The 14968-nt window shown below is 44.4% G+C and overlaps 1 protein-coding gene across 1 annotated transcript in view; it reads left to right on the top strand.

The window, feature by feature from the left end:
* TIAM2 (T cell lymphoma invasion and metastasis 2) overlaps positions 1–14968 on the top strand; it is a 312305-nt gene that overhangs the window by 61612 nt on the left and 235725 nt on the right. Inside the window, exon 7 of the mRNA XM_030198390.1 lies at positions 2312–2458. Coding sequence (XP_030054250.1) covers positions 2312–2458 — 147 coding nt within the window. The remainder of the gene's footprint in view (positions 1–2311; positions 2459–14968) is intronic.

Genomic DNA, 14968 nt, shown 5'->3' with positions numbered 1-14968 from the left:
CACAGCCCTCTTAATATAGTCTTCAAAAGAAAAAGGTACAGTCCTCATAAGATAATCTTCAAGAGAAGAAAAGGTACAGTCCAGGTCCCAAAATCCCTTTGCAAACACCCTGCTCCTCAAGACCTCAGGTCTTCTATTAGGGCATTAGCTTTCCCTTTCCCCTCCTTCAGAAGGGTTTAGTAAGAGTTCAGCACACTTCCAATATAGCACAACAGTTCAGAACAAATCTTCATGGACAGTCTTTTCACATCAAACCAATACCACAAATCACCTGCCTTTCCACTGCACAGAGGGAACCCTGTAAGGAGCAGGGTTGGCAGTTTGTCCCACCTCAGCACCACGCCCAGTGTGGCCTCCTCCACTGCCTTCAAGTGCAGGGCAACCTTTGAATTCTCCCACTCCATGGTAGCTGGCTCCTCTCCCTTAGGCAGCTCTAGTGGCAGGCTACTTCCTTCCTCCACATACTCCATAGAATCTCTTCATTCGTCTCCCCTGTCTCCTGGTGACTGAGATCCTCCAGGAAATCTGCTCTCCCCTTCTCACAGCTGGGGGGAATTATATACTGATGGCGAAGCCAGGGAAACTGAGCTTCATCCTTCCTCTAGTCGGGAAGGGAGTAACAGGCTCATCCTGCCTCAAGCCATTGCTCACCCTGCTGGGGCTGGGAATGCATTCCATTTTTTCAGGATTACTCTCTTCTCTCATTCTTGCAAGGACTTCTGGGACCCGTAGTTCTGGGCTCAACTGCTTCACTGGGGAATCTCTGGGGCTTGCTTTTTCACAGCACGTAGGGGTTGATATTCAATGCGACTTAACCTGGCCTGTTAGATCGCCTGTTTGGGGCTAATCGTTCATTTTCTGCAGAATGCCGCTAAAAATAACTGGTTAGTGCCAAACTGAAAACCAGTTGTTTTGGGGTCCTTCTGGGATGGAGTCTGCACTAGGTCCAAGAAAGCAACAGGGCAAGTGATACGCAAATTCCAAGATGATGCTGAACAAAAGCAGATCAAACTCAGCAATCTGAACTAAAGAAGCCTTTTATTCTGGAATAAAAACCAAACAAGCCCAGCAAAATCACTGGATTTGTTTGGTTTTTATTCCGGAAACAAAAGGTTTCTTTAGTTCAGTTTGTTAAATCCGACCTGCTTTTGTTCACCGCTGACTGATAAATAGGACTGCATAAAAGTCAGTCCTGTCTTTTTGTGGTAACCCATAGCTGGTTAATTGCTGATTATTGCACTTAATGGGCTACGTTAGCTGGCTCTGCAAACCCGGAAATTCAATTCTGGTGCTCAGACATGGCCCAACATTGAATTTCTGGGTTTTTTTGTGCCTGTGGCAGTCAGCAAAACACTGATTGCCACTGGCTGAATATAGAGCTGGTAACATAAAATACTATAAGTTACACGTATATCTCTGGTATTTAGGTGAGAGCATCTACGCTAGCTCTATGACTGGCATAAGTGCTCATACCTTAGTAAAAGGACCCCTGTGGAGCATAACCTTTCAGCCGAAAATTCGTCTTAATTTAGGAGCTTAAAAGTTAAGCTTATAAATTTAGGCCTGCCATTTGTTTGCCGAGATTTAGGAGCCTATTACTGAAAATCGACACTATCTGGTTAGCCCTGAAGAGGTGATTTAATCAACATATGCAACACAATGCACATATACTTTCTACACAGACATTGCCACCTGCTTGAGAGCAAGTGAAAACTGTTCACATGTAAAATTTGTAAATATGCACATTGACTACAGTATTAGGTTATAAAAGCGTGTATTTGTAAATTCTGCCCACTCTGCCTAGACCCTCCCCTGGCTATGCCTACTGGGTAAAGTATGTGCCTTCTTGAGAAGGCATGTATGTTTACATTAGTTGGTATTTTACAAAAGGCTTTTTATGCATTTATGTAGAATGTTTATGTTTATTTATTTGAAACCCGCCTTTATCCAAGGTGGGGAACAAGACCACACACGATAAACGATATTGCAATAGTCTAGACTATTCAAAATCATGTAAATGATACTGCAGTAGTCCAGGCTACTCAAAATCATGGCATGGAATGATTTTGTAACAAGCTGCTTAGGTTAATAGAGCAGAAGGCACCTATCTTTTGCCTATTTTATAAATACACAATGAGCTGTAAGTATAGAGGGACAGGAATAAAAAAAGAAAGACAAATGATTTCTCATTATCTAATGAATCTGAGTCCAGCTCCTCTGCCATGGAACCAGGTTAAAGTATTTCTCTGTTAAGCTGTACAGTTTACCAGTAAAAGACCAAAATGTTCATTAATCTTTTTGTGCTGATCAGATATGTTCCCGGGATGAGGCTGCCCTTCGGAAACGTTCGCTGTCCCTATCACAAAAAGCTCAGAGCAAGAGGGGCTTGTTTACCTCTCTTAAAGGGCTGGACACGCTGGCAAGAAGGGGGAAGGAGAAAAGACCATCAATAACGCAGGTAAATTGCAATTAAGGCATTCGTATTCCCATCTGTCCCTCTGTTCCCATTCGATTTTTAACTGTAATTACTAGAAACTTGTTTTTTTTTTTTTAACATCCGCTTTCAATTAATTGGAGGAAATAGTTTGACAGAGGTGTTTTGATCATTAATTTTTAAGCCTGACTGAAGAGGATGAATCAGTAAGTCATATGCTGAGCTAATTTTAGAAAAACTGGCCACTCATGTGAAAAACAGTTTGTGTTATAGCATCAGTGTGAAACTCATTATCTGTCCTTCCTTAACATCCTCCTCCTTCTCATGCTATAACCTGGATGTGTGGTGTGTTGAATATCCGAGTTACAGTAGTCACCCGGAAGAAGCTAACCAAAAACTATGGTTTACTTTTGAGCCTGTTTCCTCATCTTTTATACGTCATTTAGTTAGTAGGTTGTCTAGATCGGGTTGTCCGTTAGATCTTGTTCCTTCTTACTTACTGAGAGATCCTCCTATTGAATTGTTAACATGGTTTACATTGTTTTGTCAATACCGGATATCTCAGCTGAAATCCAGACCAAAGTATCGGCCTGCCTGTCTGACATCGCTGCCTGGATGTCTTGCCGCCACCTGAAACTAAACATGACCAAAACCGAGCTTCTCCTCTTTCCCCCTAAACCTGCCTCTCCTCTCCCCCCGTTCTCTATTTCGGTAGATAACACTCTCTTCCTCCCTGTCCCGTCTGCGCGCAACCTTGGAGTCATCTTTGACTCCGCTCTCTCCTTCTCTGCTCATATTCAGCAGATTGCCAAAACCTGTCATTTCTTTCTTTATAATATTAACAAAATTCGCCCTTTCCTCTCCGAGGACGCTACCAAAACCCTTACCCACACCCTTATCACCTCTCGCCTAGACTACTGCAATTTGCTTCTCGCTGGTCTCCCGCTCAGCCATCTATCTCCTCTTCAATCTATCCAAAACTCTGCTGCGCGTCTTATATTCCACCAGAGTCGCTATACTCACGTTAGCCCTCTCCTCAAGTCGCTTCACTGGCTCCCTATCCGCTTCCGCATACGGTTCAAACTTCTGCTTTTGACCTACAAGTGCATCCTCTCCGCAGCTCCTCAGTACCTTTCCACTCTCATCTCTCCCTATACTCCTCCCCGTGAACTCCGTTCGCTGGGTAAATGTCTCCTGTCATCCCCCTTCTCCCCCATTGCTAACTCCAGGCTCCTTTCCTTCTATGTCGCTGCTCCCTATGCCTGGAATAGACTCCCTGAGCCAGTACATCAGGCTCAGTCTCTGGCTGTCTTCAAGTCTAGGCTTAAAGGCCACCTCTTTGCTACTGCTTTCGACTCCTAACCATGACTCTCTTACTCAACACCCTCACTTATCACCCCTACCACTGCAATTTCCCCACCCCTAGCTGTCTGTTCGTCTGTCTAATTTAGATTGTAAGCTCTGTGGAGCAGGGACTGTCTTTTTCATGTTAATTTGTACAGCGCTGCGTAAGTCTAGTAGCGCTATAGAAATGTTTAATAATAGTAGTAGTAGTAGTAGTAGTACTGCACTAAAGCAAGGTTGGTTTTCTCGAGATATTGGAAATATAGCTCTTGGAAATATAGCTCTTATTCCTATTGTCTCACAGCCCAATGGGGATGTAACTTCAGTCTCTAATTTTAGACCTATAGCAAATTTTCCATTTCTTGTAAAGTTGATTGAGTTTGTGGTGGGTTTTCAGTTATCATATTATATTGATAAACACAATCATTTACACAGTTCCCAGCATGGTTTTCAATCATTTCATAGTACAGAAACATTGTTACTATCTTTAACATTTGAGGTAAGACGTGTTTTGTATAGCGGTGATGGGTTGATTTTACTACAATTTGACATCTCAACCACCTTTGATACCGTAAACCATGATATATTATTGACTATACTATCAGAATTTAGTTTTAGTGGTTCACTGTTTAACTGATTTGAATCTTTTTTTGAAAAATATACAGTATTTAGTCTTAAAGACACCTTGGGGATCTCCTTTGGCGTTCCTCAGGGCTCTCCCCACTTTTATATAATTTATATATGAGTTCCCTAGGTCAACTTTTATTAACACCTGGTGAGATTGTTCTGTCCTATACAGACAATATTTTTTTTTCTGTGTTTTTTTTTTTTTTGTTACATTTGTACCCTGTGCTTTCCCACTCATGGCAGGCTCAATGCGGCTTACATGGGGCAATGGAAGGTTAAGTGACTTGCCCAGAGTCACAAGGAGCTGCCTGTGCCTGAAGTGGGAATTGAACTCAGTTCCTCAGTTCCCCAGACCCAAAGTCCACCACCCTAACCACTAGGCCACTCCTCCACTCCACTTTCTGTTGGTCAAGTTGTAGACTTTTGGGCTCATTTTCGAAAGAGAAGGACGCCCATCTTTCGACATAAATCGGAAGATGGATGTCCTTCTCCCAGGGTCGTCCAAATCGGTATAATCGAAAGTCGATTTTGGAAGTCCCCAACTGCACTCCGATGCAGGGACGGCCAAAGTTCCAGCCTCTATGCCAGCCTCAGGTGTCATACTCAGGTCCATGACAGCAGTATGTAGGTGCCTGGAGCAGTTTTAGTGGGTGAGTGCACTTTAGGCAGGCGGACCCAGCCCCAATCCCCCCCTACCTTTTATGTTTGTGAAGGAAACAGTGAGCCCTCCAAAACTCACCAGAAACCCACTGTACCCACATCTAGGTAGTGGTGTACAGTTGTGGGGTTTGGGGGGCTCAGCACACAAGGTAAGGCAGCTATGTACTTGGGAGCAATTTATGAAGTCCACTGCAGTGCCTCCTAGGGTGGTTGGTGTCCTGGCATGTCAGGGGGACCAGTGCACTAGAAATGCTGGCTCCTCCCACGACCAAATGACTTGCATTTGGTCATTTCTGAGATGGACGTCCTTGTTTCGAAAATCGCTGAAAATCAGAGACGACCATGTCTATGGACGTCCATCTCTAAGGACGACAAAATTTAAGGATTTGGACGTCCCTGACGGTATTTTCGAAATAAAAGATGGACGCCCATCTTGTTTCGAAAATACGGGTTTCCTCGCCCCTGAATCGGGACATTTTGCAACGATGGTCAAATTGAAACGTGGACTTTTTTGAGAATGCCCCTCCACGTCTCATCTAAAATCAGTGGTTGTATAAAAAGGATAAAATATTAGTCTGTAAGGACTAAATTAAAACTTATTGCTGATAAGACCAAGATATAATGGTTCTCGATGGATTTAACTGATTCCCCAGACTATTGTGGGTGATGATGGATCTCAGTTTATTGTAGAAAGAACTTTTAAAGTTTTGAGAATGGTATTAGTTTCATCTGTGACAGTGGAACCACAGATTAATAGTTTGATTAGAAAAGCTTGTTTTAAATTAAAGCAATTACGTTTATTATGATCTTACTTTTTAGAAAATCATTTTAAGATTATTGTGCAGTTCATGATTTTATCTTTACTGGACTATGGTAACTCACTATATCTAAGCAACTTTCTAGAATTCAGATGATTCAGAATTCAGCTGTTTGGTTAATATTTCGCAAAACTCAGCTGGATCATGTAAGTCCTTTGCTGGAAAAAGTGCATTGGTTGTTTGTGGATTGGGTTATTTTTAAGACACTTTGTTTAGTTTTTAAGTTTTTGAATGGTTTGTGTTCTGAAAGTGGGTCCCAATTGGTGAATGTGTTGAATTCAAAGATGGTCTCCAGAAAATGTAGCTTTTCCTTTAGTTAAGAATATTCAGTTTAAGGCTGCTTATGCTCAATCATTTTTCTTTTTAGCTGTTCATTATTGGAACAATCTTCTGTGTGAATTACATTTAATGGGAAATTATTTTATGTTTTGCAAAGCCTTGAAAAGGACTGGAGGGTTTTAATTTTTCTTTAATGTGATGAATTGTGTTTCTATCTGTACCTGTCTTATTCCTGATATTCTGTTATCAGGAATAACTCTTGTTTTATATTGATTGTAACTTGTCTTGAATCTGAATTTGAGAGTTGGCAAGGTATAATCCTTGATAACATAACATAATATAACTTAATCACGTTCCAGCTGATATTGACTAGTGTGCAGTTAGTTTGCTATCCTAACTTTATCTTCTTACTTAACCGATTAGCAGACTGAATATCACCAGTTAAGTACTGGTTCTGCCATGCTCCACCCACAGACCACCTCGACACGTGAAGGGGCATAATCAAAAGGGGCACTCAAGTTTTCCTGAGGACGTCCTTGCAGGACGGTCCCAGCAAAGGGGCAGGGAATCCATATTATCGAAACAAGATGGACGCCCATATTTCGTTTCGATAATATGGTTGGGGACACCCAAATCGCGAAATTTAGGTCGACCTTAGAGATGGTCGTCCCCGATTTTTGGTGATAATGGAAACCGAGGACGCCCATCTCAGAAACGAACAAATCCAAGCCATTTGGTCGTTGGAGGAGCCAGCATTCGTAGTGCACTGGTCCCCCTGACATGCCAGGACACCAACCGGGCACCCTAGGGGGCACTGTAGTGGACTTCAGAAATTGCTCCCAGGTGCTCCCTTACCTCGTGTGCTGAGCCCCCCAACCCCCCCCCAAAACCCACTCCTCACAACTGTACACCACTACCATAGCCCTAAGGGGTGAAGGGGGGCATCTACATGTGGGTACAGTGGGTTTGTGGTGGGTTTTGAAGGGCTCACATTTACCACCACAAGTGTAACTGGTGGGGGTGGGGGGTGGGCCTGTGTCCGCCTGCCTGAAGTGCACTGCACCCACTAAAACTGCTCCAAGGACCTGCATACTGCTGTCATGGAGCTGGGTCTGACATTTGAGGCTGGCATAGAGGCTGGCAAAAAATATTTAAAAAGTTTTTTTTTTTAGGGTGGGAGGGGGTTGGTGACCACTGGGGGAATAAGGGGAGGTCATTCCCGATTCCCTCCGGTGGTCATCTGGTCAGTTCGGGTACCTTTTTGAGGCTTGATTGTAACAAAAAATGGACCAAATAAAGTCACCCAAGTGCTCGTCAGGGACGCCCTTCTTTTTTCCATTATCGGTCGAGGACGCCCATGTGTTAGGCACACCCTAGTCCCGCCTTCGCTAGGCTTCCGACACGCCCCCGTGAACTTTGGTCGTCCTTGCAACGGAAACAGTTGATGACTCCCAAAATCGGCTTTCGATTATGCCGATTTGGGCGACCCTGGGAGAAGGACGCCTATCTCCCAATTTGTGTCGAAAGATGGGCACTCTTCTCTTTCGAAAATAAGCCTGAGATTGGTCAGAGTCGATATTCAATGGCACTGCCCAGTTAAGTGCTGCTAAATATCAGTGGAGGGCCAGTTTAGCAGAGTTTAACCAATCAGGAGCCTCTTCTGCTGATGTAAACCCTTTTGAATATTGGCCCTTTGTATTCAAAGCTGAATACTTGGTATAACCTGGGGGTTCTCAACCCAGCCCTCAGGACACACCTAGCCAGTCAGGTTTTCAGGATACCCACAATGAATATGCTTGAGAGAGATGTGCATGCTCTACCGCCATTGTATTCAAATCTGTCTCATGCATATTCATTGTGGGTATCCTGAAAACCTGACTGGCTAGGTGTGTCCTGAGGACTAGGTTGAGAATCTCTGGTATAACTAGAGACATCAGATTTGGAGGGTGCTAACTATGAACCACTCAAAAACAAGTGTTTGGTTACACTTCCTACATGTAGAAGTGGGCCATGATAGGAAGCTGCGGGTGTGAATGTAGTTCGGAGGATATTACAGCTTTCACTAAATAGTGGAGTTAAGTCTGTAGGTTCCCAAAGATCAAGAATCCATTCAGCTGGCAGAAAATCAGCAGTGGCCAGATTCCATCTTTCTTGAACTTGCCCGTGTCTCCATGGCAGTTCTACTGCCTCGTGTGAAGAGCGGCTGGCTGTGTGTGCCGTAACCTTTCATCAGAAAGTGGGTACAATGGGATTTCTGTACACTGAATTTATGTAGCTCTGAGGTTAAGGTTTTCCACCCTGAATATCTGCTTTTGTTCTGTTGTATTATAATACTGTAGTGGTAGTATTTCTTTGTTGTGGTTCACTGTTGGCAATGCCACACAAAATATCAATTTTATAAGGTCCTAATCTATCTTTACATATTGTTTGTTTGTTTCTCTTTCTTACAAAGAAAATTATTGTCATTTTTGTTATTGAGTGTGGTAAATGTTGAATGTCATGATGCAATCCTGATGTTCTTTGTGCTTCAGCCTCTCCATTCTTTCAAATCTCCTATAGTGACTTGACTTTTTTTTGCTTAATTAAAGCAAACTAGCTATAGTCATTTTGCATTGCAGAAATAGATCACTTTCCGGCCAGTATTCAGTTGATGGCAGTCACCAGCTAAATTAGCCCCAGATATTCAGTGTTGGGCCATATCCAGCCACCTGCACTGAATATCTGGGTCTAATTGCAGTGGCGCTGGCTGCCGGAGCTTATGGAGGCCTAGACTTGCATATGACAGTTATACGGGCCCCGGCTGAATATCAACTGGGACCCACATAAAAGAAAAAAGTACCCTGTGCTCCTCCTGATTTCCTCCCCCTGCAAGGCTAGAAACCACCACCCATCCTCCCCTGTGAGGCTGGAACCCCTCCCCCCCAGTGAGTCAATACACCCTCCCAACCTCCTCATCACTCAGGAGAGGCCTCTCTGGGCACACCTGAAGTCCCTGGTGGGGCCATGAGGGCAGGAACAAAGTCCACTTGCTCCTTCCCCTAGCGGCTGCTCTCCAAAATGGCTGCCGCAAGAGCCAACTGCCAGGGGCAAGAGCAGGTGGGCTTCTCTCCTGCTCTCATTGCTCCACTGGACAATCAGAGACTTCAGGTAAGTCTGGGAGGAGGGGCAAATCCTGATTGGTGGGGGTGGGTAGGAGGGAAATCTTGACTCATTGTTTCCAGCCTTGTGGGGGGAGGGAGTTCAGCCTTGTATGTGAGGGGGCATGAGGAGGAGCACAGGACACTTTTTTCTTTTATGTGAATGCTGGCTGATATTCAGTGCCAGCACCCACATAACTGAGTGGATGAATTTAAGACAGCTTCAAAGTGGATTGGCACTCCTACTGAAACATAATATTTTTCAATCTCGTTGCGATGGTGTGTTCCTCTGAAGAAACCAGTTTGTGAAATGAGCCCTTGTAAGGAACATCGCTTGTGGAATGCTGTTTGGTTCAGTTGCCCTGAGATGTTGGATAAGTTAAGTGTTATTGTTCCATGTTTTGCAGTACAGAGTTTGGCATTTGTTTTGAGCCAATGGTGCCTTAAATATTTAATTTAAAAATATCAAGAGACCAATCATTTGGAAGATAGTTTGTTGTTTTGAACTATTTTTGATTTATGCTTTCACTTGCACCATTTTAAGATGAAGACCTTATGATCAGTTATAGCAGCAGTGTGTAAGGGGGATCCAGGTCCCTGGACCTTTTCAAGGCCTATGTGCCAGAGGCTCCTGCAGTTCATATTCCTGAGGAAATATTTTCAGTTCCAGGTAGACAATATGTTGAAATCTTCTGCCCAGTGTGCAGTGACAGCCAAAAATACAAACGGTGCTAGGAATTATTAGGAAAGGGACAGTAAATAAGACTAACAATACTATAATGCCTCTGTGTTGCTCCATGGTGTGACCTCACCTTGAGTATTGCGTTCAGTTCTGGTCACCATATCTCAAAAAAGATACAGCAGAGGTAGAAAAGAAGAGCAACCAAAATGATAAAGGGGATAGAACTCCTATCATATAAGGAAAGGCTAAAGAAGTTAGGGCTCTTCAGCTTGGAATTCTTTCACAACAAGGTTCAAAAGATAAACCTTGCTTTCTCTACCTCACCAGCTCTCCCTCCACTAGTCCGTTCCCCTCTCTCTCCTTCCCCTCATTCCCTTTCCTCCTTTCCTGAAGTTACTATTGAGGAAACTACACTTCTCCTTTCTTCCTCAAAATGTACCACCTGTTCCTCTGATCCCATTCCCACCCACCTTCTTAATGCCATCTCTCCTACTCTTATTCCTTTTATCTGTCACATTCTCAACCTCTCACTTTCCACTGCGACTGTCCCTGCTTCCTTTAAACATGCTGTGGTCACACCTCTCCTTAAGAAGCCTTCACTTGACCCTACTTGTCCCTCTAATTACCGACCCATCTCCCTCCTTCCTTTTCTCTCCAAATTACTTGAGCGTGCTGTTCACCGCCGCTGCCTTGATTTTCTCTCCTCACATGCTATTCTTGACCCATTACAATCTGGTTTTCGCCCTCTCCACTCAACTGAAACTGCGCTTACTAAAGTCTCCAATGACCTATTACTGGCTAAATCCAGAGGTCAATATTCCATCCTCATTCTTCTTGATCTTTCCGCTGCTTTTGACACTGTCGATCACAGCATACTTCTCGATACCCTGTCCTCACTTGGATTCCAGGGCTCTGTCCTTTCCTGGTTCTCTTCCTACCTCTCCCTCCGCACCTTTAGTGTTCACTCTGGTGGATCCTCTTCTACTTCTATCCCTCTGCCTGTCGGTGTACCTCAGGGTTCTGTTCTTGGTCCCCTCCTCTTTTCTATCTACACTTCTTCCCTTGGTTCATTAATCTCATCCCATGGCTTTTCCTACCACCTCTATGCTGATGACTCCCAAATCTACCTTTCTACCCCTGATATCTCACCTTGCATCCAAACCAAAGTTTCAGCGTGCTTGTCTGACATTGCTGCCTGGATGTCTCAACGCCACCTGAAATTAAATATGACCAAAACCGAGCTTCTCATTTTCCCCCCCAAACCCACCTCCCCGCTCCCCCCGTTTTCTATTTCTGTTGATGGCTCTCTCATTCTCCCTGTCTCCTCAGCTCGAAACCTTGGGGTCATCTTTGACTCTTCTCTCTCCTTCTCTGCTCATATCCAGCAGACCGCCAAGACCTGTCGTTTCTTTCTTTACAACATCCGTAAAATCCACCCCTTTCTTTCCGAGCACTCTACCAAAACCCTCATCCACACCCTTGTCACCTCTCGTTTAGACTACTGCAATCTGCTTCTTGCTGGCCTCCCACTTAGTCACCTCTCCCCTCTCCAGTCGGTTCAAAACTCTGCTGCCCGTCTCATCTTCCGCCAGGGTCGCTTTACTCATACTACCCCTCTCCTCAAGACCCTTCACTGGCTCCCTATCCGTTTTCGCATCCTGTTCAAACTTCTTCTACTAACCTATAAATGTATTCACTCTGCTGCTCCCCAGTATCTCTCCACACTCGTCCTTCCCTACACCCCTTCCCGTGCACTCCGCTCCATGGATAAATCCTTCTTATCTGTTCCCTTCTCCACTACTGCCAACTCCAGACTTCGCGCCTTCTATCTCGCTGCACCCTACGCCTGGAATAAACTTCCTGAGCCCCTACGTCTTGCCCCATCCTTGGCCACCTTTAAATCTAGACTGAAAACCCACCTCTTTAACATTGCTTTTGACTCGTAACCACTTGTAACCACTCGCCTCCACCTACCCTCCTCTCTTCCTTCCCGTTCACATTAATTGATTTGATTTGCTTACTTTATTTATTTTTTGTCTATTAGATTGTAAGCTCTTTGAGCAGGGACTGTCTTTCTTCTATGTTTGTACAGCGCTGCGTATGCCTTGTAGCGCTATAGAAATGCTAAATAGTAGTAGTAGTAGAGGAGAGAGATATGATTGAGATCTATAAAATCCTGAATAGAAGTGGATTGATTTTTTACTCTTTCAAAAGACTAGGGGACACTCAATGAAGTTACATGGAAATACTTTAAAAACAAATAGGAGGAAATATTTTTTCACTCAACGGGAATAGTTAATCTTTGGAACTTGTTGCTGGAGGTTGTGGTGACAGCAGTTAGCGTATCTGGGTTTAAAAAGATTTGGACAAGTTCCTGGAGCAAAAAGGCCATATTCTGCTATTGAGATTCCTGCAACAAGATAACCATGGGGAAGCCACTGCTTTCTCTGGGATTGGTAATATGGAATGTTGCTACTATTTGGGTTTCTGTCAGGCACTTGTGACCTGGATTGGCCACTCTCGGAAACTGGATACTGGGCTAGATGGACCATTGGTCTGACCAGGTATAGCTATTTTTATGTTCTTATGTTTGTGCTGGTCGTGGCTCTCAAAACCTTTTCCAAGATGATGGTGGTAGTGGCAGCGGCTTTTCAAAAGGAAGAGATAGTGGTTCATCTGTACCTCGATAATAGGCTAATCGGAAGGGAAGTGTGCGATGGAATGTATTATTCGAATGTTAGAATCTATGGAGTGGATCATAAATAATATAGTCTGGTTATGGTGATTGGAATTCTTAGGAGCACTTTTCGACATGGCAACAGGCAAGGTGTCTTTGACACGGGAGGTCTCATAAGCTGAGGGCAGTGCTAACTCATAGGCCTTTTCTGCTTGGGAGTACCTTCAGGTTTTGGGCTTCATGGTGGTGATGTTCAACTTGGTACCTCTTACGTAGGCACACATGAGACCTCTCTAGGGGGCCCTGTTATCCAGAAAGTGTCAGGGTCCGAGGAGTTTGGGGTTTGCCTTCTGATCCCCATGCCAATCAGGGACAAACTTCAATGGTGGTTGTTTGGGGAGAGCCTCAACAGGGGTGACAGACTCAAGATCCTGTCTAGGGTCACAGTGATTACAAATGTGAGCCTGACAGGTTGGGTTGGAGAGCTCATTGTGGAGGACAGGTGGCACAGGGCAAGTTGTCAGCTGAGAAGTCCAAGTGGATGATGATGATAAAGATGATGGGTACTTGTAGCCCACTACTCTCCCCCGAGTACAGGTTCAGAGCGGGTTAACAGAATACTCAGTAAAATACACTTATCAGATAATATAACGCTTTCCCTCATTCCAACTCTATTATAAAAATTCAGAGAACAAATGAGATACCGAAAGAGTATATGATGACAGTGCTCTCAAATTTACTGGAAGTGCATTCTGAAATCCCACCATTTGAAATATTATACACCTTTCTCTAGTACTTTAAAGTTTAATCCCTCTAAAAGAAGGAGCCTTTAAGAAAAGATAAGTGCAACTATGTTGCATTTTTCCAGTTCTTCGCAAGATAACAAATGAGGCCAGCTGTAATGGACAGTTACCCTCTAATATTTTAAAAACAAACAGCATAATTAAAAAATGACCCTTGTGCTTAATGGAAGCCAATGCAACTTAGTCAGCAGAACTTTCTGAGAAGTTCTGAGAGAAGAGGACATTTCTCTGGTAAGTGAACACTATTTTGCTTTGTGCTTTGGGAACTTAAAGATTGGGGTTTAAACGAGGAATTGTAGGTTAGTGATAGGCAAAATAAAAATATAAAAAAGCAAATTTTATCAACTAATCTCCATAGTCTTTTCGCCTTAGTTTTAAAAACTTTGTACCACAACATTAACAAATAGAATCTAGCAGGCACTGCAGGATCTAGTTTAGTCTTCTCACCCACCCCTAGGACAACTCTTCATTTATAGTCAGTTATTGTAATTAGGGTAACAAGCAAGGTGTGCTCTTAGAAGAGTTTTAAATACATTTCATTACCATCTAAGAAGGAAACACTAAATAAATCATACAATATACTATATAAACTAAAAGACATTTTTATATTAGGCTAATATCTTAATACTGTAGCAAGTTTTAAATTATTGAAAAACTCAAAAACACTAAGATGGAGTCAGCAGTCCAGCAGCGAGAGGGGTGCTATCCAGTCTTTTGCATTGAGTGTCACATGTATGATTATCTCCCAGTTGGTGAGATGTCATATGTGTGTGCTCGATGCAAAGAGCTCCTAGCTCTCAGAGAACGTGTAGCAGACTTGGTGGAGCTGAGGGAGACAGCAAGGTACATAAAGGAGATCTACTGGTATGTTGTAGAGAAGTCCCACCTCCAGTCTGGTAGCCCCTTTGGAGGAGGGAGGTCTCCTAGAAGGAGAGCATCACCCTGGTGAAGTAGGAGGTACTCCTGTAGCCAGGACCTGCCCACCAGGGGATGTACTATCCTCTCACACCAGTGGCGTAGGAAGGGAGGGGCGGTCCACCCCGGGTGCACGCGCTCGGGGGGTGCCGGCCCCACTGGTTCCCTGCTCTCTCTGCCCCGGAACAGGTTACTTCCTGTTCCGGGGCAGAGAGAGCAGGGAACCAGCGGGGCCGACGCAACTCCGAGTGACGTGCACTCGGGGCGGATCGGCCCTCCCGCAGGTAAGAATGCGGTCCGGGGGGGTGCGCCGCAGAGGGGGGGTCGCGCCGTGCTGCACCCGGGGGGGGGGGGGGTGCGCAGCGGCAACCCGCCCCGGGTGCCATTAGCCCTTGCTACGGCACTGTCTCACACCGAGGATATGTCTTCAAGTGCTGCCCGGGAGGGAAAGGTTAGGACAGCTGTTGTAGTTAGTGATTCGATCATTAGGAATGTAGATAGCTGGGTGACTGGTGGACGTGAGGATCGCTTGGTGACTTGCCTGCCTGGTGCGAAGGTGGCGGACCTCACGCGTCACCTAGATAGGATTTTA

This window comes from Microcaecilia unicolor, chromosome 3 (genome assembly GCF_901765095.1).
Source record: "Microcaecilia unicolor chromosome 3, aMicUni1.1, whole genome shotgun sequence".
Classification (NCBI taxonomy): domain Eukaryota; kingdom Metazoa; phylum Chordata; class Amphibia; order Gymnophiona; family Siphonopidae; genus Microcaecilia; species Microcaecilia unicolor.
This window is presented reverse-complemented; position numbering and strand designations above follow the sequence as displayed.